General features: G+C 41.8%; 2 protein-coding genes across 7 annotated transcripts in view; both read left to right on the forward strand.

The window, feature by feature from the left end:
* Positions 1-18,542, forward strand: part of afg1lb (AFG1 like ATPase b) — a 34,990-nt gene extending 16,448 nt beyond the window's left edge. For both annotated transcript variants that reach the window (XM_030047897.1, XM_030047896.1), the window contains exons 8-13: positions 10,951-11,033; positions 11,887-11,957; positions 13,185-13,285; positions 14,547-14,687; positions 15,548-15,655; positions 17,660-18,542. In XM_030047897.1, coding sequence (XP_029903757.1) covers positions 10,951-11,033; positions 11,887-11,957; positions 13,185-13,285; positions 14,547-14,687; positions 15,548-15,655; positions 17,660-17,806 — 651 coding nt within the window. In that variant the 3' untranslated portion in view covers positions 17,807-18,542. The remainder of the gene's footprint in view (positions 1-10,950; positions 11,034-11,886; positions 11,958-13,184; positions 13,286-14,546; positions 14,688-15,547; positions 15,656-17,659) is intronic.
* Positions 18,543-23,337: 4,795 nt separating this feature from the next.
* Positions 23,338-24,830, forward strand: part of foxo3b (forkhead box O3b) — a 52,255-nt gene continuing 50,762 nt past the window's right edge. Inside the window, exons 1-2 of one of the 5 annotated variants that reach the window (XM_030047158.1) lie at positions 23,338-23,708; positions 24,000-24,726. In XM_030047158.1, the coding sequence (XP_029903018.1) occupies positions 24,169-24,726 (558 nt within the window). In that variant the 5' untranslated portion in view covers positions 23,338-23,708; positions 24,000-24,168. The other 4 variants (XM_030047157.1, XM_030047159.1, XM_030047161.1 and 1 more) reach the window with 4 other exon arrangements.

Raw genomic sequence — 24,830 nt, forward strand, 5'->3', positions numbered from 1 at the left:
AGCACCCTTGCCCTCTCTAATCCGCCCTCATCAAGGCCCTGAATGCCTCTTGTCCCTCTCTGCCCCACACTACCTCCTCTCTTTCAGGGTCCCATGTTCCCCTTTGTACAGCCATCTGGTTTTCAGGGTTGGGGAGATGGGGTGCAGCGGGATCTCTATAGCGGCCCGTTCTGTAACGTCAGAGTGCGTTTTAGCGGGGTCACCCTGCTAACTAGCTGACCCTCAATAGATTGAATTAAAGCTTGCAGGGAGCAGCGGTGTGGGTCCTCTCTGCCCCCTGTCTGTGCGTGCATGAACGTGTTTCTATAGCGAGTGAGGGAATGAATGAGGGCGTTAAAAAGTGAAAATAGGCTGTGACCTCTCCTCCCTATCACCTGAGCTGGAGTGGTAGAGGTTAATCCGTCCCCTCTGTCCCCCAGGGCTGACGTCTTTATTTAAACATTGACTTCTGATTAGATGGAACCCCTTTGCCAAAGCGCCCCCTCCTCCGCTCCGCTCATCAGTATCCCAGTTTCTAAATCAACCCTCTGTTCAATCAAGTAAGAAGTCGTTAAATCAAGTAAAGAGAAATAATGCATTTTTAGTCATATTTTTTGCAGTGGTGATCAGGGCCAAAAGGGAGTAAAGCGAGACAAAAAGAGGAGTAAACCGAGTGTAATAATAGAGACTGAGGCAATTTGCATTTCCAGGCATGGGAAGTATACAGCAGTGGTGCCAGGGGGTTGCAACATGAATTAACAGGAAAAACATAATGCAACTATACAAAGTTATCATCATGCCTATTTTTTTTTTCCTCTTTTTTCTAGTGAAACATTGAGTAGCTAAAAAGACACAATGAAAAGAAAAATGTTTTTTCAGCTTGTCAGATAATTTTCCACGCCAGAATATTAACCTGCTTAACTAAAATCAAAAGAATCACTGAAATTATTATCATTATGTTTTTTTGTTTTTTTTACTCTCTGTTTTGCTCAGATCTTTTTAAAGTGAACGTGTCATTCGCAGGTCTGGAGCCAAGCTACCAGACGTGGTGCTCAATATTGGAAAACAGTGCAAGCTAATAGGAATCCAAATACAGAATATAGACTAAAAGAAGACGTGAGCAAAAACTGTGACCAATCAAAACATCACCTTTTTGAACAATCACACCGTCCCGACAAATAAAACAGCCTCTCTCTCCCTCTCTTTCTCTCTCTCTCTCTCTCTCTCTCTCTCCCTAAGTGATCTCTCTTTGGTTTACACTTTTTTGAAACGTGCCTCTCCTTGTTTAAGCCCTGTCCCAGCAACAGGAAATGCATCAAATTCAAGTGAAAGTTGCCCCTAAAAACAACATTTGACCCATCAAATATCTGGACCCCAAGACTGTAAGTCACCCAGATCCATGTAAAAGGCATGTAATCCATGGAGTCTGAGTTTTTGACACAGTAAATGCCGGACGAATCCCAGGAGGTTTTTGGGGGGAACCGGCGTCATTCTGGCAGAGCACGCCCCCATTCGCTGGTGGGCGGAGGGCGGAGACAGGTGGAGTCGACCGAGGTATGTAGTCCGAGGCATTTTGGTTATTTGAGCGATTACAGTTCTGCGACCATAAAACCCAGAAGTGCAACCAAAATCTTACAAACTAATAAAATAAAACAACAAAGACCTCCTTCGATAATTAATACAATAACCCCAAAAAAAGAAAATAATTCTTTAGTTTAACTGGTCACCTCTGTATGTGCAGCCTCACACTGGTTTTTGTTTTAAGGGGCCACAAACCAAAAAGGTTAAGAGCCACTGGTGTACAGCATTATTTAGCATTATTAAGAAAATCTGCTAATTCATTTTAAGGTTTGCTTATTCTCTTTGTAGCTATGGCAGTGCTCAAAGTTCTGCAAAATAGAGAGTTCAAAGGTTTTTTGTAGACGCTGACCCTACTGTGACTAAGACACACACACACCCTACCTTCCATCCCTCATCCGCTCTCTACCCCTCCGTCCCCACTCTTTATTCTCTCAGTATCCTGTTCTCTTCCCTGTATTTACTCACCCAAGGTCAGGCCTCTATGTTTTGGTTGCAAAATAGTGACTTATTTTCCTCTCGCTCGCTCGATGGCAGCCATTTACAATCATGAAGAGAAACATGACAACAACCCTGAAGCAACTTGACTATCTGTTGGTTTCCTCCCTTTTTTTTTTTTTTTTTTTAAAGCATTGTACTCCTCCGCTCTTCTTCTTTTTATTTATTTTTTAATTATTATTATTAATTGCCCTGTACCGAGCTGTTGGCAAAGAGCGATTTGAAAAAGAAATATATAAATTAGAAATTGATGGATTTGAGGAACAAGAGGGGTCCTCCAGTGAAGACCTTGGTGATAAGGACTGGATGTGAAGAGCCTGCTGCCTGCGAGTTCAAATCAAATGGATGTTGATATTTGATGACTGTCATTGTCCTCCCTAGCATTTAGTAGGCAGGACAATGCAGTGCTCTGTATGCCTCGAGGGCATACCTCACTTCTTTTATATCACTGTAACGGGACTAAAAAAAAAAAAAAGAGATGTGCATGTATGTGTGTGTGTGTCTGTGTGCGGAACAGCAAGCACACACACACACACACACAGTTTATCCAAAAGTGTTGTCTTCCCCTTCCAGCTTTATTAACTCTGCCTGTTTTGCTCTCTGCCTCTCTCTCTCTTCATTGAAGCAGCCCTTGGACTCTGTTGCAGATTAGTTTGTGTATTAAGAATCGCTGATTTTGAAAGGCCAACTAAGGAACATGTAACCGGATGGACACAAAAACATCTGGATTGGCTGTCGCTCTACACACCAGGCCTTCTGCAGATGTGAACAGTGTCGTCTGCTTTTTATTACAGTTAGGGTTTGAGAAAACGTGAAACCTGCTGGCTTGAGTGCTGTCACTCTCTCGTTCACTCTACTCATCTCTGACTTTGCACTTCCATTTTAGTTCAATACCTCTAGGGAAATTCATCTGTCAGCCAAGTGTAAAAACATAATAAACATAGAAATATAATATAGACACCAGCAGCCATTTGCAGGTTCAAACCTTCTAGTTTCAAACCTGCTAGCTAGTTTGATTCTGGTTAAATTAGGGAACATTTTGCGAAATATTTGCACATCATTTTGATTCAATTCGAAGTTTCATGTCTGTAGCTCATTGCAGCTGACAGCAATATGAGCTGTGGCAGAGGACAACACATTGTACGTAATAATAATGAACAGTAATAATAATAAACCAAAGGAACAGGTCTCTAATAATAAACAGGGATGAAGGTCAATGGGCTTCTACACCTTCCGCATTTTAACCCTAACAAGATACACACAATAATGTAAGTGCACAGTACAATTACCCAGCCCATACTTAGCTCGAGTGAATATTTGACTTCACAAAACCTAAAGCCCTGGGAATGAAAGAATTTTCCACTTACTATATCTTGCAGCCACCTCAAAAACACCCAAGCAACCACCCAGTAACACCAATCAATAAATGAAGTTATGAACACGGCAGAGGAGTACAGCTGGCAGCAGGGGCAAGCGTAAATGTGGAAGTCTGAATGTGTGTTTGGAGATATAAATATTAAAGGATGTGATTATATATTTGAAATAGCTAAAGATGGGGGTGTACTGTGCATGGGCAAAGGAAGAGACAATGTGAAGGATGCAGCGTAGACGGGAGTACAGTATTAAGTCGGAAGAACAATAAATATGTGGAGGAGGAAGGGGTTGAGAAAGATAGAAAAAAAATAAACATAATCAGTGAATTGGTAATGTCCAAAATATTATATGTCTTGCAGGTTATGGAAATCCCTTTTTGCGTGTTTGCTGCATGGAGTCTTTTGCTTCAGAAGACAAAATGTGAAAAGCTAACTATAAAGCAGGTATTGAACATGCCTTTCTTGCAACTCCTTTTGTAAAAATGAAGGAAGAAATCAATACCGGCAAAATACTTCTGGACAGCGTGATTGAGACAGGTGAAGGACTTGTGTCATGACGTGATGCCTGGTTTTTGAGGGAGGGCTGCATAAATGAATGACTGGAAGAATGGGATGAAAATGTAAGAACAGGAACAAAAGTAAATATGTACAGAAGAGTAAGAGTGTGTTTACCACGGGAATAGAAAAAAGAAATACAGGGTAACTGTGCCAACATGAAAAGAGTGCCTAGTTTGAGTGTGTGTGAAAGAGAAAATGAGATGTGGAACAAACTGAGGAGTATAAAAAGCAAAGATCTGTATGAGATTTTGGAAAAAAGGAGAGCAAAGAGCCAGCGGTTGTAAAGCACAAGAGAAAGTATTGGGAAAATATAAATGTGGGTGAATTTTTTCAGAGAGGTAATGTAAAACTGAACAGTACATGTATTGAACAGAATGGTTTTGATATGAGGAATGTCATTTTATAGATTAATATGGTTTTATATATGATGGAGAAAGCTGTAAGAAAAATCTACAGCATGTGTAAAAGAGATGGAGTTTCCGGTGCAATGCTTGAGTGTGGAAAATGAAGCATGGACATTTTGAAGGCTAATAAGTGGGAAACAATTTTTTGGGCTCTGACAGCTGTAACAGCTTCCACTCTTCTGGGAAGGCTTTCTACAACATTTTGGAGTGTGTCTGTGGGACTTTTTGCCCTTTAATCCAGAAGAGCATTTGTGAGGTCAGACACTGATATACTGATATGCTGCAATATCTGTTGTAGTTCATCCCAAAGGTGTTGGGTGGGGTTGAGGTCAGGGCTCTGTGTGGGCCAGTCAAGTTCTTCCACACCAAACTCACCCAGCCATGCCTTTATGGAGTTGCTTTGTGCACTGGAGCAAAGTCATGCTGGAACAGAAAAGGACTTTCCCCAAACTGTTCCCACAAAGTTGGAAGCAGAGAATTGTCCAAAATGTCTTGGTGAGCTGAAGCATTAAGATTTCCCTTCACTGGAACTAAGGGGCCGAGGCTGACCCCAGAAAAACAAGCCCATAGCATTATCCCTCCTCTACCAAACTTTACAGTTGGCACAATGCAGTCAGGCAGGGAACGTTCTCCTGGCATTCACCAAACCCAGACTCGTCCATCAGACTGCCAGATAGAGAAGTGTGATCGGTCACCCCACAGAACATGTTTCCACTGCCAAGCGAGTCCAGTGGCGGTGGACGCTTGGCATTGTGCTTGGTGATGTGAGGCTTGCATGCGGCTGCTCAGCCATGGAAATCCATGTCATGAAGCTCCCGACACAGTTTTTGTGCTGATGTTCATGCCAGAGGAGGTTTGGAGCTCTGCAGTTTTTGAGTCAGCAGAGCGTTGGCCACTTTTACGCACTCTGTGTCTCAGCACTCGGCGTCCCCACTCTGTAACTTTACGTGGTCTGACACTTTGTGGGTGAGTTGCTGTGGTTCCTAAACGCTTCCACTTTGTAGTAATACCACTTTCAGTTGATGGTGGAATATCTAGTAGGGGAGGAACTGACTTGTAGCAACTCTGGCATCCTATTACATTACTTTTGCTATATAAAGATGAAATGCAAATATAGAAAGGCTAATTGTCTATAAAGTATATTTTGTGATAATAAAAGATTTATTTTGTGAAAAAAAATCATCCTAACCAACACCCCAAAAACACCCCAGCAACCACTGGGTGGTAACACCCTAACAGCCACCTACTAACACCCTAGCAATCACTTAGCAACTACCTTGGAACATCCTAGCAACCACTAAGTAACAAAATAGTAATCAATTAATACACCGGTAATCACTTTGTACACCTAACAGCCATCTAATCCTCATAAGTAACATCCTAGTAACATGCAAGCAACCACCTACCACTATCTAATACAGTGTAGCAACAACATAGTAAAATCAAAGTAATACCCTAGTAACCACTTCACTACATCCAATCAACCATATAGATACAACCCAACAAAAACGTAATGCACTGTAGCAAAAGCAAATGAGAGACCCAGGCAGCCACCTGTTATTAACAAGGTACTAACGACCAGACGGTGATGTGCAGCACCCGAGCAGACACCTCATTACCCGGTTATTGATGCTACTGGTGTTCACGTGAACAAACTGTGTGCTTTACTTCTGTCTGTGCAGCATGTGAAGCCTCTGTTGGCCAGGTGCAGGTAGCACAGCCTCCCCTCGTGTTTTGGAGAGGTTGGGTTTTGGGTGCTGGGCCTCAGGGTGGGTGTGGGAGTATAGGAAGGGGGGCTTAGGAGGAGTGCAAATGGGGGGTCCAGTGGGGTCCTGGATCACGAAAGGCGGGACTCCGAACTCAAAAGATGTTTCTCCAAGAGGAGCAGCCGAGGCAGGGGGAGGTTGTGAGAACGACCCCTCAGAACAAATCATCCCTGGCCCAAGGCGGTCACACTTTAAGGGAATAGATCATTAGGTGTAATTAGGGTGTTCACATTGTTACGTGGCCCCCCCATCACCCAAGAATGAATAAAATCACCAGATACTCCCCCCAACTCTCTCTGTCTCTCTCTCTCTCTCTCTCTCTCACACACACACACACACACACACACACATCGGCTCCCCAGTTAGTGAAAACACTTTGATGTCAGAAGAGTCGTCCAGAACTTGCCAGCATAAAGGCACTGTTTTAAGCTTTCTCTCTTTTCTCCCTCTCTCTCTCTCTCGACCCTTCTATCCCTCCGTCCCTCTTTTCTTCTGTCCCTCCACACAAGGCTGTAAGACACACATGGATGAATGAACGACAACCTTTCCCCTCCTCCCTCCCGCTCCCTCCCTCCCTCTCTCTCTCTCTCTCCTCTCCCCCCCTCCATCTCTTTTTCAGCCTTCCCACCCTGCGTTTCTTTGAGGCCTGGTCAATTCTCTGGGCCAAACAAAAAAAAGCATCAAATGTTTTCTGCTGCTGGGTAATGAGGGAGTGGACCTCATCAGGGCCCAATAGTCAGCTATCCTTGGCTTTTGTTGCAGCTCAATGGCACCGCGCTCTTTGAAAAACTCAAAAGCAACTTTTTGAGGAGCAAAGGATAGAGAAAGATATGGCGTGGAGGGAGAGGGTGGAGGGGAGTAGAGGCATGTTTAAAAAAAAAAAAAAAAAAAAAAAAAAAAAAGCCACTCTGTTTTTATGCTAAGCGGCTGTCCAGTGAGAGCAGTGGACAGCTCGGACAATGACATGATTGGAGCTACATGTGTTTGGATGACTTTCTTCTAAAGAGACTGTGATTCTCATGTCTGTCATCTCTTTCTTAAGCACCCCCCCACCCCCCCTTCTGTGTGTGTGTATGTGTGTGTGTGAGTTTCCATGTGTGTGTTTGCGCGCATGTGTGTGTGTGTGTGTGTGTGTGTGTGTACGTGAATGTATTCATGCAAAATTCTGTTGAGATCATTGTTGGAAAGTAGTAGAAGCTCCTGATTTGCAGTGGCGTCGCATCCAAACTGCCTCTCTGTCATCACTAGTTAGAAAACACTGATCCACCTACTGAAGACAGGGGGGCTGAGTGGAATGATTTTAGTGTTAATGTATTAAGTTTTTTGTTTTGATATCATACTTTAACCTTGACAAATTGAAAGTGGTGAGGTTAAATTGCAGTGAAATTAAACTATTCCTCTGGAATCCCTGCAAGGACCCCTGAGGGTTCTCGGACCCCACTTTGGGAGGTGCAGAGATTGGCTATTGCATATTGAAGGATTTTACTTTTGTGATATTAGCAGTAGCTGTCTCTGCAAAGTAATGAAAGTATTTCAACTTGGCAGTGTTTGGGTAGTAATCAGAGAGTGCACGGTGGGTAAACGTATAGAGTCAGAGTCAGTCAGAGTCAGTTTATTTGCCATTTGCAGTTGAACCACATTGGACTTTAAGGTGCAAGGGCTCAAAGCACACATCTCATAACACAGACAACAAATAAGACATTTTAAGAAAGCATATGCAAATCAATTAAGAATGTAAAATAAAATAAAAACAAATAAATAGCTACAATGAGGCAGGTCTGAAAATGACCTTAAAGTTGATTAAAGAGCACATGCATTAATAAGACAATATCCATTAAAAAAAAAAAAAAAAACTATACAGAATAATGAGCAACTTAAGAACATGAAATAAGATCAAATAGACATAAAGCTACATGGAGGTTAAGTGTAGGATGTAGACTGAATATTAAATAAAATAAGAGCATCCTCCAGATAAGATGCCATCTCTTTTGCATGAGCTGTGTCTGAGCTGTCTCTTAAAAATCCTTCTCTCTACCCAAATCTGTTGCTTTGGTGTGGATTTGACAGGGGAAATTGTGACAGATAATCGCTCTTACCTTGATTCACCTCTTAATGTTTCTTCAAGAACGGACTGTGCATAACAGTTTGTGCATTCGGTGTAGGTGTTTAGGCCGATAGACACAGGAGTTGCAGTTAAAGTCACTGCTAAGTTTTCAGCACCAGAGAGAAATGCTAGTGGGTAGTAAAGCCCTGCGCAAAGTCTATAGTCAGATATAGAGTAGGCTGAAGGGACAGCAGGAGATAAGGCTGAGCTGCAAAGTAGATGTGTTAGGACTGGAGTGTGTGAGCGGAGCATGGAAGGAGGGAGGGAGTGTGTGCGTGGGGGGGGGGGGGCACCACAATATGTAGGCAGATGAAATCTTGGAGGAGTGAGAACTTGACAATCCCTTCAAGATGAATAATCAAGTAATGACCCGCAAGGCCTCAGCCTCATCTGATTATAAATAACCGATGGAATCATCATCACTGATTGTGTTTCCATTCCTCCTTCTTTCTTCTCTCTTATTTTCACCTCGCCTTTCCATCAAGAGATGCTCCGTGCGACCCATCAGCCGTCTATAGGTAGAGACGAATCACGAAGGGAGGGAGTGCAGACGGCAGAAGAAAAGACAAGCCGAGATTCTAATGATGTGGCGGCAATAGTGACAAGGGTTTTTTTTCCCATTTTGGAGGGACTATTTACCCGTTGCTGGGGTCACAGTGGGTTGATGAAATGACACCTCCCTTTTGTGCGCGGGGGAGGGCGAGTTTGTCAGGTTGTTATTAAGCCTGATTCAGCCAATTGGCTCCGAGTGGGAACCCCGTTTGTGCAAGCGCACACCGAGATAAAAAGTTGACAGTGGAGAAGAATGGAGTATTTCCGTCCCCTTGCTTTGTGATGATTGCTAATTATCCTGCAGCTCAAGGAGGCCAGTGGCAGAAATTCACTGATTTCATAATTTACTGGAGCTGTCATTGAATACTCAGTCAGCCAAGCGATGGTTTGGATGGGATGATAAGCAATTCTTTTCTTTTCTTTGGTTGAATGGTGGAGATGATGATTATAGTTTGTGCTGTACTCCCTGACATGAATCCTGTTGACGTTTTACACCATCTAGAAAAGTTTGAACCCTGCCGCACAGGTTCACCCCGCTGTAGCACACTTGAATAGCTTGGGGTAACAATAGACAAGCTCAACAAACTGTGAAGAAGTGACACAAAACCCCCCGAGCTATCGCAAGAGGGTGCAACGCTCGCTGCCTTCCACGTCGCCCTGCCGTTGAATTCATCCATTCATTCATTTTCTCACCCGTTCATTTGTTCATTCATTAATTTCATTGTCATTTATACAGGTGGAGACGGTGAGAGAAGGCCCTTATTTTAAAGTTGATCTCAAAACAGAGTGCAGAAAAGCATGAGAAACAATTTAAGCTGGCACATATTAATGACTAAAATAAAGAAATACAGACTCCATGAAATATCATAAAAACAGTATCATAAAATGTCAGTTCACAATGCGTGAATTAACAAGAGAAACAAAAATTTATGTGAGCCTGTGATCTAAAATTGTATGATTTCATCTAATCTGGAAGTTCCCCAATGTTTTCTCATTTTTAGGTGCATAATGACTGAAAACGTTTTCCTACATTCATCTTGATACATGTTATTTAATCCAAGAGCGGGTGTACCGCTGCAGTGGACTGTGTGCCAAAACCCACATGCATGAAAATCCATATGTAGCACCACAAAGGGCTAAAACAAACCAAACAACCAAAAAAAAAAAAAAAAAGTGTTGCAAGATATGAGAAGCCACCATTGTAGGTAAAAAAGTAGTAAAAAGGTTAATTGCAATCACTAAAATTAGGCCCACTGAGACAGAACTGATAAGAAATGTGGAATAGATAAATAGTTATTACTGTTGCACATTTTACAAAGTTATCATCCAAGAATGGGAGCCAAGAATAAACAAAAAAGTTCCTGAATGAATGCAAATGAGATTTCCAGGCCTGCTCACTCAAGACATGAAAGAGCGAGTGACAGTGATAACAAAGCACTGTGCCTAACAGCGCCCCCTAGCTGCTCTAAAATCACCACGGCCTCTTGTGGCTTATTGTTTTGTTAGATAACAAGATCGTTTTGTTTAATTATTTTTATGTTAAATAAGATTTCACATGAATTGTCTAGTGAGAAATTAGGAAGTAGTGAGAAATAAAATGTTTCTAAAGCATGTTTGTGTCTTTGACTTTTATTTAAAGAATAAAAGTAAAAGATTGACGATTACTTTGTACATTTTCAATTGACTGCTCAGCGCTGGTATCGAAAAAATCATTTATAGATTCTTTATTGATAATTGAATCTTATATTAAATCACAGTACATACAATAATAAAAACATTGCAATAAAAACATAGCAGATACATATCAGAAGTATCGTATCAAAGCTGAATTTCAGTATCATGACAAGCCTAATATATATAGATATAGATATAGATGTAGACATATAGACGTATCAATATACATAGCTAGATATTTAAATATATACTTCAGGTTGTGATTTTTGACCAGACATGCTTTTAGAATGTATTTCCTGTTCTGTGGTGTTGTGTCGTGTTTTTTTTTTTTTTTTTTTTTTAATGCTCCTGCCTCCAGCTTTTATTTTGAAGCACTGACAGGCATACTGTCATACACTTGCCTTCTTATAAACTTTTCATCACTGTGTTTATTCGTGTGTGTGTGTGTGTGTGTGTGTGTGCAGGAGTACTGCCAGACCATCTGCCTAGACTCTGGGATTGACTACAGGAGGCTGTACCAGGCTTCAGCTGGGAATCTCTACTACCTGTAAGACACACACACACACACACACACACACTAATATTAGTCCCTTTTGCTCCAGTTTTTGTGGTCTGGTGCAGTTTTGAGGTTGTGATATGATAAAAGGTGAACATGAGCCTGCATCTGCAGCCCATACACAAACAATCAAGCTCATATACTTACACACACACACTTAGAAATTGGTTGTGCATATGCACTAGTTTGATTTTGTTTAAAGACAGAAACAGAAGGCAAACAGATGGATAAATGGGCAGAAGCAGACTGTGAGATTTATAAAGACCTACATTACCTTGAGAGACACATGAAAAGAATGAAAGAGGAATCAATAGAGTATGAGCAAATGGTTGAGCTTAAAAAGCTAGTTTTCTATTTTCCTCGCTGCATATACGCCATTAGACACACATACACCCGCACACACACACATACACACACAGTATGAATAACGCTGCCGTTGCTCATTGCTGCGCTGGAGCTTTCAAGTGCCTTCGTCTTTTCAGTGTATGTAAATAGAGCACATCACACCCTTTTACCTGGAGTTAAAACACACACGCAGGCGCACACATAAACACACACACACTTTACAGTCTCATTTTGACGAGCATTCACAGGCTAATGCTTGTGTTTAGAGCCTAACATCCTGTTCTTTACTGATGGAGTGAAAAGCTAAGTACCCCCCTCCCTCGGTCTCATCACTTCCACCGTTTGATGTGGCCACTTCAGCATTATTAATTTCATATTCTTTTATTTCCCCTCTCTCTCTCTCTCTCGCTGCCTGTGTGTGTGTGTGTGTGTGTGTGTGTGTGTGTGTGTGTGTGTGCGTGTGCGTGTGCGTGTGTGTGTGTGTGTGTGTCTTGTGCAGCACAAGCGATCCTGGTGCAGAGGCCTTCATGGACACACTGTTTGATGAGCTAGCTTTGAGACAAAAGACTGGTATGGAAGTTAAATTAATAATCCAAGTTATTAGAAGACGATCTGCCTGATAGATTCACTCATTAAAGGACCATACAAGTGATTTTGCATATTTAGCCTATTATCTACAAAATGTATACCCTTCATGTTTCTGCTCATCTTTTCCCAAAGCAAGCAGCTGCATTTGAGAACTCCAGTGTATCATTGTATATATAGAGAGATATGTATATAATCTAATTTTCCCTAACTTTTATCCACCCATTGCTTTCCATTCATTTCCACTAAAATATGAAAATGAACTTTCAGAGACTTCAAACTTTCTTCACACCTGTATTCCATCACCGTAATAAAGTCCTCCACATTGGTTTTCCTAAAAGCAGCAGCACTGTCGTGTTTTGATGACTCGAAATTGGGTGGAGTGAAACGCTTCCTCCGCCAGGGAAAATAGTCCCCAGTGAAACGTTTGATTTCCACAGCCAGCTGTCAGTTCTGTGGTTTGTTAATGTTGTTGACTCTGTTAGCCAAAGAAGCAGGGCACTACAAGGTGGGTGTTTCAGCCAAAATTTCAAATGTGATTTGAGGGATTTTGATTAGATGATGTGAAATCTTTAGCACCCCTGCGTGATTTTTTCAGAAGGGTTTGTTGCGATGTCACAAGTGGGATAATTGTAGTATAAACAGGCCAAACATTCACAATCACTGGTTTGGTCCTTCATGTCATGAATCCAAAATCATCCATGTGCCCCTGGTGCTCCAGTATACACTTGGATTAAACTTGGATTAATTTGGAAACTTGGATTAACCAATGAAAAAAGACTAACCTTGATTAACAAAAAAAAAAAAAAAAACTTTTTAGTTGTTATTAGTTGACCTGTAGATACATAAAACACAATTTAAACAGAAGTTAAATAACTCATGGTAATTCAAAGCAGCGTTTGTATATTTGAATGTAAATTTGACCGGTGTCCTGCACAAAACTGCCCGTTTTGGCCGTATCTCATTGTAAATTGGTAAATTTACAATATTATAATTTACAGTATTATTATTATTATCATTTACCTGTGGCTGCTGCAAGTTTTAATTTTCCTTTTTGACGTGGCGGAAACAACAGAACTGTCTACAGGGCCTGAAGAAGTCAGGTTACCTCTTATCTGTCTGATACTGATTTAACTGTACATGTGACAATACAAGTGATGCTCAGTGGTACGACTGAGCATCACTCATATTAACAGGTGTGCGTTTCCATAGTTACAGGTCCTCAGGTGCTCACGGTGCAGGGCAGGGAAGTGACTCTGGAAAAGACCTGCGGCTCCATCGCCGACTGCACCTTCGACGAGCTGTGCAGTCGAGTGAGTATCTTTCACAGTTTGTTTTTGTGCGCCAGCAGACAAAGACATGCATGTACCTGTATGGAAACCATTACCTGTCCATACATGTGAGGATAATTCTGCATTTCAAAGAGTTCACACACATACATGCATGCTTATTGGTAGATATTCTTTCAGAAACGCAGATACAACACTGAGAATTTCACCCTCCTGGTCTCTCCCTTGTTTTTATCCCCTTTTCATTCCCCTCTTTGCTTGTTTTTGTGTCTTTTGCTGTCCATCTCCCGCTCTTTTTTCCCTCCTCCATGCGCTCATTGTCCAACCTTTTGCTTTTAGACTGCATCGTCTCCCCTTCAGCTCAGTCCTATTCTCCGCTCAATGTCAAAAAGCGAGTCTATTGACGATTTCTTGCTCCATGTGAATGCTTCTGCCCCAATGAAACGTGCGGTACAGAAGTATGAACCTACCATGTGTGTAAACTCTAAGGTCTGATGCACAGTGACGAGTTTTTAAAAGGAATCTGGGCTCCAGAGCTCCCACCCTTCAGTCCATACAATATTAATATGTTCGTATGAAATGTGATTTTGAGAGAGCACCTCCTGAATGGTGAGGAAACAAGAACACAAACTAAAAATGACAGCCACAGATCATTTGTCTTTGATGACTCGCATTTTCCTGCACATCAAATACGCAGAGTGCAATATTCTACAGCACATGTGCACATATGAAGGCACAAAAAAATTACTTTTTTAACCTGTTAGCTAATTTTCAGTGCCAGGATATTCACCTATTTAAATGAAAAAGAATTTATTTATTTATTTATTTATTTATTTATTTAGTCCCATTATTTATTTTTCCTTGAAAGCCATGTATCTTTTACAGTGACATCAAGCTTAAGCAGTGGATAGGAACAAATAAGACACACACATCGGTGACCAATAAAAACAAAAACAACTGCACCTCTCTCATCAAAATAAAGTTGCTTTTCTCTTCCTTACTAATTGATCTTTTTGTTCTTTTACAATTTTACAAAGATGCCTTTCTGTGTTGTGTCCCACGCCAACATCCTGTTAGCAAGGCCTTAAAAATGTTGTTTTCATTGCGGCTTACAGTGTGTATGTGTGTGTGTTGGCTCAGTGCAGGTGTGTTTCTGAGTGGCAGATGCTGTATGTGCGTGTGCTGCTCTGAAACAGTTGGCTCTTCACGTTGTTTTGCTGTGCTGGGTTAGTTGAAGCTGCTCCAGGTGACTCAACAGTCTCTCACGTCCTCGGCTCTTTTCCAGCCTCTGGGTGCTGGTGACTACCTGGAAATGGCGCGGGTCTTCGACACGGTGTTCATCCGCCACGTCCCCATGCTGACGCTCACCCTGAAGGACCAGGCCCGGCGCTTCATCACGCTCATAGACAACTTCTACGACAACAAGGTGACCAGCCGACTGCCATGTGTGTGTGTGTGTGTGTGTGATTTGTTATGCAACCTGCTGCGTTCAGGGCAGTCGTGGAATGTGTGGAAGATCATGGAAAAGTCCACGCAAGATTTTAATCAGCCTCAAATTAAAACAAGCTGTTGGTCTGACTAGTTTTTCACCAAATGTAATCTTTATCTTTCACTGTTCACATTATCTTCACTTCTGCTGCAGAGTAAAACAGAATATAAACTTTAATAAGGCCTCTGAATCTGAAGTGTGTTTAAAATCTTCAGTCAAGGAAAAAAAAACACCATGTAACTTTTATATGTCATAAAAAAAGAAAAGTCAATTGGGAACCCTGTACATTACTTTTTTTTTTTTTTTTTACAACCTCATGTTTACAACACATTGAAATATTACTTCTTCACTTGAGTTTTTGAATGATTGACTTTCACTGTAATATTTGAAAAGTGCAAACAGAAATGACAAATCTTTTACTTCACAATTAGTTTAATGGTAATAGTAACAATTCCACTCAAAATGAAAACAGTCATTTGTTACACTGATTGTTACTGTTAATACTTGTTTAGTAATATTACAATGCATTTTGCAGCTGGTTTTTGAAGCTCAGTCATCTTCAGTTTCAGTTTAATTTAATCAGTTATTTTTTTATTGTCCCAAAGAGTAAATTTGATTGGGTAAAGACAAGGCAATAATAATAATAATTATAATCATAATCATAATCATAATGTACAAGCAATAATCTCAGTAAATAACAATGAAAATTAGATCAGGGTAAAAAAAAAAGTGTAAATTCTACAGACAAGTTGAAGTTCCTGTGTCTGATGTGTCCCTCTTGGCCGTCCACGTCCCAGGTGAGGGTGGTGCTGCTGGCGGCGGCTCCTCTCGAGCGGCTCTTCGTCCACTCCGGAGGGGAAGATGAGAGGGACCGCCAGCTGCTGGACGACCTGGGCCTCAGCGGGGTGAAGACCACACTCCCCTTCTCTGTCCCACTTCACAAAGACACTACACTTACAGAGGGTTCATGACTGGTTCATAATTAGATCATCACCTAGGTTGTAAACACTTTATAAATGGTTAATAAACAGTTATAGTTCACACGCATCGATGCAGGCTCACTATTTGGCAAGCTCGAGTTTTTGCTGCACTGCATCTGCTCTGTTAAATCCCAGATCTTGCCAGTTTCTTAGCTTATTTTACTTGATCTTGCCAAATAGTGAGCCTGCATCAGTGTATGAAAATGGTGTTTATAATTGTTTAATAATGATTTATAAAGTGTTTAGTCTAATTAATAATCTAATTATACAACAATCATTATAAATTGGTACTTAACGCAGATACTGATTGCAGTATTTATTTTCTAAGTGGATATTTTGCCATATTTATTATTATTATTTCAGTATCTTTAAATCTTAAAATTATCATGCAAAACATAAACAAGAAAACTAGTTCTAGGGTAAAATCCCTTTTTAGTGAAATGTTGGAATAAATAAAATGAACAAAGAGAATATTGTGAATGCAGAACAAAAAGATAAGAGATACCATCCAACAGTCATCATCATTATTTTTTTTTAAGAGTTATAGAATAGTCTCTTTAATATTGTAGAGGGAAGACATGGACACACCGATATTTGATATTCAAAAAAAGGCAGCTATCAGCTTGACATTACAGTAAACACCAGAAAAAAATGGGAACCACATTTCCCCACCCCTCCAAAAAAAATGAAATCTACTTCTTTAGTTCTTTATTTTTGCATATAATAATACCAACAAAAGCAGAAGTAAAATGCAATAACAAAAAATGCACGTGTGTAAATAGAGCACACTCTTACCACAAGAAATATGTTTAAGATCTGTAAAAAAAGGAAAGGAAAAAATGCAGTTTCCAAATAAGAAAAATAAAATGTAAAAAAAAAAAAAAAAGAAGGATGGAAAAAGAAATAAATACAAGGATTATAATAACACGTATTTGCAAAATCACATCATTGATTCCTCTTCATCACAGCTCAGAAAACACCCAGGCGATGCAGGGGCACCACGCTGCCTACCATTTGTTTTAGTGCCTATTAGGGAATTACAACAACATCAACAGGTGTCTGGCACAGTGCGAGGTGGCGACAGAGAAGAATAGGACAGCTAATTAGAGCAGAGATCTGACAGAAACATCTAGTTGAAAAGGTAACGTACCACCATGCAAACCAGGGTAACATCACTGCTGTGCCACTCGGCGGATGAAATGAGTCCCACCAACGACTGATCAATCATTTCAGGGGGGCAGAGAGGTGGGAGCCTGTAATCCAGAACAGATTACAGGCCAGAAAATGAGTTTTGAAAGTCAGAAATCTCACAGCCTAGCAAAATAATCGTGACGTCGTTCATCCAAACAGCCAATCAGCCGCATGCGGATTTATTATCATTTTGTGCTATGGGGTCTCCAGTCCGAAAATGGCTTCACTTGCTCAAATGCACCAGTGAGGACATGTGAAGGTATCTGATCGTTTTAATCTAGATTATCTGTTCTACCCACAGACCTGTCGCTGAGTCTTTCCCCAGGTGTGCAAGGGGATTTCTGTTTGTGCTACAGAGCTGTGAAACTTACTGCTGCATTTGTAGTATTGGGTTACAAAGAATTTAAATCACATGGCTTGGACAATACACAAGTGTTTGTGTGTTTTATTTTTGGTCTGCAGCTAACTAAAGGTGACAAATGCCAGAGGCTGGCCGAGTCCGGTTGTAAAGTCAAAGTGCATTGCATTTATTGGAAAGTATCCATGATCAGGGCATTGATTTGTTTTTGAACACTTAAAGTAGACTCAAAATGAAAAATTAAACTGGAATCCATATTGTCATGGGTCAGTTCCTCTACAGACTTTATTTAAGTAAATTCCAGTTTGTGGATTTTTAAGAAGATACACATGATGACTTGATCATACTTCAGGACGCCGGTATGTTGTTTGTCTCTTCAGGATGCAGGAGAGCGTCTGAGTCTGTTCACAGCCGAGGAGGAGATCTTTGCCTTCCAGAGGACCGTCTCCAGGCTGACGGAGATGCAGACGGAGACGTACTGGGTGGAGGGAGACCGCAGTGACAGCAAGAGACACATAAACACCTAACATCCGTCCCTTGTTGCCACATCTTATATACCTCACTAACTACTGACATGGGATCTGGGCAAGTTCCTGTTTTTGTGAAAGTGGACACTGTGAACATATGGAATTCAAATGGGGGAAATAAAGCCAAGCAGGCTTTTAGTGTCAGACCAAAAAATGAATAATAAGTAATGCTGGTAGAGGCTGCAGTCCAATGGATCCAGTGGAAATTAGATATCCATAAAAAATAAATCCTTTGTTAAATTTCCTGAACTATATGATTTAATGTATATATTGGTGGATACCTGTTTTCCTCTGGATCTGACTTCTCTTCATCCTGGCATCACATTTTTTATTTATTTTTTTTTTTACCTTTTCAGTCTGTTTCTCCAAGGTGTGCTCTCTCCCCCTTGTGGGCTTTTTGGATACATATTGGTTTTGCAGAAAATGGGAAGCTCTCCAACATCTGTTAACCACAAGGCAAACAGGTGCTTACCTCAGGCAGAGAATGGAGAATGGGAGCAGGACTCTTGCCAAGTAGATGACTACTGCCCTCTAGTGGCTGAATACACAAAAAGTCAAATATTCTCAGTCTAGTTGCAATGGGACAAAAGGAGGCTGCCTAGTGACTAATTTGCAATATGTTAATGAGTGAAGGGAATAAAATCTCAACTGTAAACAACCCTTTACAAGTATTAAATGTTGTATATTATATTTATCCGAGCACTTAATAAATGTTTAACTGAATAAATGTTTCTGTGGAGGAAAATTATTTCACTGCAGGAATTGTACTTAATGCAGATATCCAAATTTAAATTAAGCACATAATGAAGGGAAGGATAGGAGTTAAAGCTGTTTGTTCATTAGTAGCATTTCAGCATGTCAGACTTGAATTTGCATCATTCCCCTCTGTTGTGTAATTCTGCAGGATAAAACAATACACTCATACCCTGTAATATTACTCAACCCTTTGAAACCGTTTTCCATTTCCTATATTCCATTACTAAACCACAAGACTGCGGTGAATGACAGGGAACTCAGACAGAAATTCAACATTGAGGAGTCTCTCTGTTGGCACAGCAGCTGTTGGGTGGGATACATTTTTATAGATTTTTCATTTAGCCTTTGTTTTACCAAGACAGTCCCACAGAGATTTAAAGTAACTTTTTAAGAGAGTCCTGGCAAAGATGGGCAGCAACAAATGACAGAAGCAAATGAGTCCAAAATAAAACAAATATGCAGTTTGCTCAAAACTTATGATATACATCCATACATACCCTCGGTCTTCACCCAGGTGGCCTTGACCATTTGAGCTACACAGAAGTGACTTTACATTTTGAACTAATTGCACTGGTCAAGTTTTGAGAGTGGCATACAGGTAAATATGTTTATCCTTTCTCTAACATTTAGTGCAAATCATGGGAAACTGTTTGAATGTTGCTCCGAAAGGAAATATGAAAAAGTAACACATAGCCTACTCTTCAAAATTGCACACAGCATGAAAACAAATTATGGGCTTGAAGGATTGTGGGTAACATAACTCTCGGGTTGGCAAACACTTTCAATGTGTTTCCCCCCTTTATCCAAGATAATAATGGATGGGGCACATGAGGACAGATTTTTATAGCGTCAAGCGTTTTGAAGTAGAGTTCTGCCTCTGTGCCTGTAGGTGGCAGCAGAGGGTAAGAGATTGCTATAAGGTTTGTTATTGCGTCCATCTAAGGATGAGGTCATCCTAGTGCATCACAGTGCCTGCCCAGCATGGACCGACCCAGCCTGACAGCCAGTCAGAACAGGAACCTGCACCTACAAAACCAAATGCCATTCCAAGATTCTCAGAGGAATGAAATGTGCTGAGCAGGTGTGTGATTTGTTTTTATACTTTTCCCAGGATTTCAGATTTTTTTGCACATATCTTACTAACTTGTTTCTAATGGGATGTTGCAGTTTTTGTGCATTTTTATGTTCCTTGAGGTATTTGAGATACTGGCATGTAAAATACTGAGAGTGTTATTTGTTTGTTGTTTTGTTTTTTCATGGTGTTGCAAAGGCAGTGTTGCAATCTGCTATTGTTGTACATTATGTAAGATACTTGCATCAAGTGTCCCAAGCAGACAGTGTCATGAAAGGAAGCCCTAAAGTAAATATGTTACCTAATAAGATCCAGTGGACAGCGCATTGCTCAAAAGCCACTGTGTGTGTGTGTGTGTTTGTGTGTGTGGGGGGGTGTTTGTGTGTTTGCACAGGTGCATGCACAGATGTACGTGCATGAGGTGCGTCAATTAAAAGTGTGTGTGAGCTTGTTAGCAGCGAGGCCCCAGTCTGTCCTGCCATAACTCTCAATTAAAGAAAAATCAATCCTGCTCTATTCCGAGGCCCCTAATCCAATCAGAGCATTACGCTGTTTGGGGAAACATCAGACACAAACAGACATGGCCGCCCTCCTTTGTGAGCGTCTTAATTGGATGATTCACGCTGGCACAGAGGGGTGGTCGCAGTCTCCATCCCCTCTGGACTACAGCCCCGATACCTGCTGCTGATGGGGATAAGAATCCACCATGAGGGGGTAGGGAGGTGGGGCATGGGCGGCAAAAAATATATACCATTTCTCCCATTCTTATTCATTTTTTAATTAAGGCCACAGGAATATTTGTTTTATTTTGTATGTTGGAGCTTTGGTTTTGACCCTTGTGATTTCCTGTTGTCTTAGATGTTCAGGTTATGTCGATTTGGAGCGTTATATGGTCGAGTAAGAATATAGGGGAAGTCTGAAACAGCAGCAGGCAGATATGCATTATTGGATACAGACTTCAATAACGGTCCTGATGCAGTTATCCAATCAGGGTCAGAGGCCACTGGATTATCCCAGCTTCATTCCACATGACTCCTTCACCTTAAAGAGGTTATGAGATGTTGGGGGAGAGTGTGGGAATGATAGAAGCAGGCAGGAAGAATTACACAATTGTTTTTGGTAGGGGTTGCGTGTGTTTGCATTTGTGTTTGTGTGCGGGTATATGTGCACATGCTCACATGCTCTAGTGCAATCCTACTATCGCCCTCAGAGGGGCATTTAAGGTAAAGGTGACTTGTATAATGTGCAGGTGCAAGTACTTTTAAAATGGCCTGATTGTCAGGAAGAGAAATATCAAATCATATAACTCTGCCATGACCTAACAAGGCAGAGTTATGAGCTTTGATTTGATTTGACTTAGTGGCAAAAATGAGTCATTTGCCTAATTGTCTATTGGTTGAAATATGTATATGCACATCGGTGCCCAAAGGAAAGCAAATGGCAAGCTTTAAGCCAAGCATTTCCAATGCTGTTGATGTATACAAAGTTGCATAATACCAATTAGACAATATGTGGAGGTCATCAGAGGTAATGTGAGTGAGACAAATCCACCTTTTACTGAATGATCACCCATCCCGCCAAGCACACACACACACACACACACACACACACACACACACACATGCACACTTTGAATGCTTTATCTGAACCAACTGAAACCAATTCATATTTGTGCATGAGGACATTATAGAGATGTAGCGTGGCGTAAAGCCATTTAAGGATACAAAAAGCAGCGTCTCTGCCTCATTGCCTGGCTATGCATCATTGCACACATACACACACGCACACATACACACACGCACACACACACACACATCCTCCCTCTGCATTCAGTGAGCAGTTAACTCTATAGTTCTCTGCAGGAGTCAAACTGCTGCATCAGGAATTCTCTTTGATATAGGGGGAACAAACAGCACACTGTGTCTGTAATGTAGAGTGAACCAACTGTATATTGTAATCCTGTAGAGTACAGACTCCAGACTGTTGCTGTGAATGAGAATGTGGAGTTCATTTGTGGTTAAATGCTATGTGTGACAGTGAACTGAGTTAAACAATAGTGTTCATCCTCTTTTATTAGAGCTGTTTCTTAAGTGGTTTAGATGTAAACATAGTGGTCCAATAGAAACATATCTATACAGACTTTATACATATTTATTTTTCTCCAAATTAATTATAGTGCATGTAAAGACTTAATTTGGACATGTTATTAATTACCTGTTTCCTAAGTGAGGATTTGACACGGTCCTTGCAAAGAATTATAGTGATCTCAATAAATTTAGGATACTGTACCACCACAGGCTTTATGACAGCAAAACAAACTGTTGTGAAAGTGATACATCAAAGAGACCAAACAAAAAGATCATAACCACAGATAAGGTCAGAATATACTCACAACTGTGCACCACAGAGACACACAATAAGGCTCGATAGGAATAAAAAAAAAAAATGGCACTTTGTTAGGGATGGCTGTGCCCGCGCATTCCTGCACAGAAACGGCGAGAACGCGCATCTGGACGTGCACCTTGCAACGCGGGCTGCCCTCGGTGGAACAAAGAAGACGTGGACGAGGATGTTTTGATTCTGTCAGGAAGGTGGAGGAGGAGGAGGTGGAGGAAGAGGAGGAGGAGGAGGGTCCAGCGCATCACTTACAGGATGGAGAACCGTCTAGGATTTCTGCCCCTTATCTCTGGCTAATAAACGGGATGACGTCATGCTGGCCGAGGTAGATCGGGCAGAAGGGGGCGTGGCCTGTGCTCATTTGACAGGCGTGATTGACACCCTCGCTCGGCGATTAAAGGTGCAATCCACCTTCCCACAGACTCAACAAGCAGACGGGAGGGGGACCGAAAAAAAAAAATATGTGACGGAGGTTGAAAGTAAAAAATAGCGTTTCATCTTGCAAATCCTGTATTTATAGATATTTTATTATGTTGTATATAGGGAAAGAATCAGACACACACCTGCACACATGAAAAAAAAAAAAATTACCTATGTTCCTATCATAATAATATACAGACATGTGAATAGGCTATGTACTGATCAATAGTGAGGCTACTGGGATCTTAGCCACCTATTGCATCACTACAGTATTTCAATCGGGACATGAATTATGCCTGTTGTACTCAGTAAGTTGAGTTTACAAGGACCTGATCATACATTATGGTAGTTACATATAGTTTGGTTGTGATATTACATCATATAGTATGGCGTATCCCTCTAAAACATATTCTAAGGGCAACTTCTGCTTCACTAAGGCAACAATAAAAGATAGAAGTTTTATTGCTATGTTAAATATGTTGCGTTTTATATCAAAGTGGGAGTCTGAAGGGGGCCGTTTCGGTGTTTAATTGGTGCCAACAGGTACCCTGTAATTGAACTTGGACACATATGAACAAAAGAAAACTTGAATAGCGATTTACAGTCAAGTTTTGCTGCGATATCGACAAAGTACGCGCAAATGAATGAAGGGGTTCACTGAGAAGAGTTTTCCTCTGTTTGACGCAATGTGGTGTAAATATTAACATGTGCCTTTCTATCTCCCTGCCAACTGACATGTCGGGACGTGTTCTGGTCGCTGCACGTCACCCTGCGCACACCCTGGCCAGCCCGCACCGTCCTCCAGGACCGTGTCTCTTTAAAAGGCGATCCCATACACAGGATCCAGGGGGCTGGCCCTTGATCGACTTGCATGCGTGTGTGTATATGCGTGTGTGCAAGTGTGTTTATGTGTGAGTGCGTGTGTGTGAGTGTGTGTGCAGCAGCGAGATACAGTATCAACCCAGAGTGAGGTGGCAGTCTTATTCCACATCGACACCGACTTCCCCTGCATACATCCTATCAGCCCGTACGGCACAGAGCACTCAGAGTGCAAGAGAACCAGTCAAGATGGCATCTGAAAGTAGCTGTGGACTATCCAGGATTTAGTCTTTTATTTTATTTTTTTTACCTTTTTGGTGCCACGGAGCGCAAGTGACTGACCGTGCAAGGTATTTCATCTAAGGCGCACAGGTCTTCAGAGGATTTATTCCCACTGTGGTGAGCTTTGAGCACTTTCTCCTGAGCCATTCATATCCAGTAGGTGGATTCAGCTTCCTTGCGCCAGGACGGGATTTTGGGCTGAGCTTCACTATTGATGAGCAAGTAGTGTCTGTGTTAGAGAGACTGCATTACCGTACTGAGCTCAGACAGGCAGATATGCTGAATTCAAACTTTTGGTCATTTTATGCGCTATTGTAGATGCTTTAAAGGGCTTGCTATTAAACCCACAGACGCGACTTATACATACAGCTTATACATTTTCAGCGCAACAGTCTGAATTTGAACTTGGACCTAACCGAGTGTGTTGGTTATTTTTGTCCTCAACAGGGGTAAATAACTGAGTTGCTTGTGGCCCTTTGGGGACTACGCTGGTCTGGAATAGCAACAAAGGACGGGGGCGCGCATTCATGGGACGCGACTTTGACAGTTCTTCATATCTTGTCTTATAACTTTATCGCCTGGCAGCGGGGACGAGATTGTGACTGTGGAGGAGGAGATGGCTGACGCTCCGCTCCCCGACCCTCTCCCGGACTTGGACGTGGCGATCGACCCGGACTTCGAGCCTCAGAAACGGCCGAGATCCTGCACCTGGCCGCTGCCACGACCAGACTCCAGCGCGGTGAAACCGGACAGCAGTGACCCAGATATTATACCCGAGGAGGAGGATGATGAAGAGGACAACGCCACCTCTGCGGCCATCACTGTCAATGGCTCAGGCGTGGCGACAGAGGACCAGAGCAGCAACAGCCCCGTGGCCGATGGAGCGCTCTCCTCCCCCGGCCTGGAGAACGGAGGCTCCCCGCTCTCCTCGCACTCTCCGACGGCCACATCTGGCGCCCTGACCACCGGCGGACTGGGGACCCAGCAGACCCCAAGGAAAGCATCATCTCGCCGGAATGCCTGGGGGAATCTCTCCTATGCCGACCTGATAACCAAAGCCATAGAGAGCACGCCGGACAAGAGACTGACACTTTCGCAGATTTACGACTGGATGGTGCGATGCGTCCCTTACTTCAAAGACAAAGGCGACAGCAACAGCTCTGCAGGATGGAAGGTAAGAGTAACCCCCCGCCTTCCTCCATCAAAACAAAAACAAGAAGCATGTGGCTTGTAACCCCCCCGACTGTCCCCGCGCGCTCGCACTCACACACAGACATT

This window comes from Myripristis murdjan, chromosome 24, assembly GCF_902150065.1.
Source record: "Myripristis murdjan chromosome 24, fMyrMur1.1, whole genome shotgun sequence".
In the NCBI taxonomy this organism is placed as follows: domain Eukaryota; kingdom Metazoa; phylum Chordata; class Actinopteri; order Holocentriformes; family Holocentridae; genus Myripristis; species Myripristis murdjan.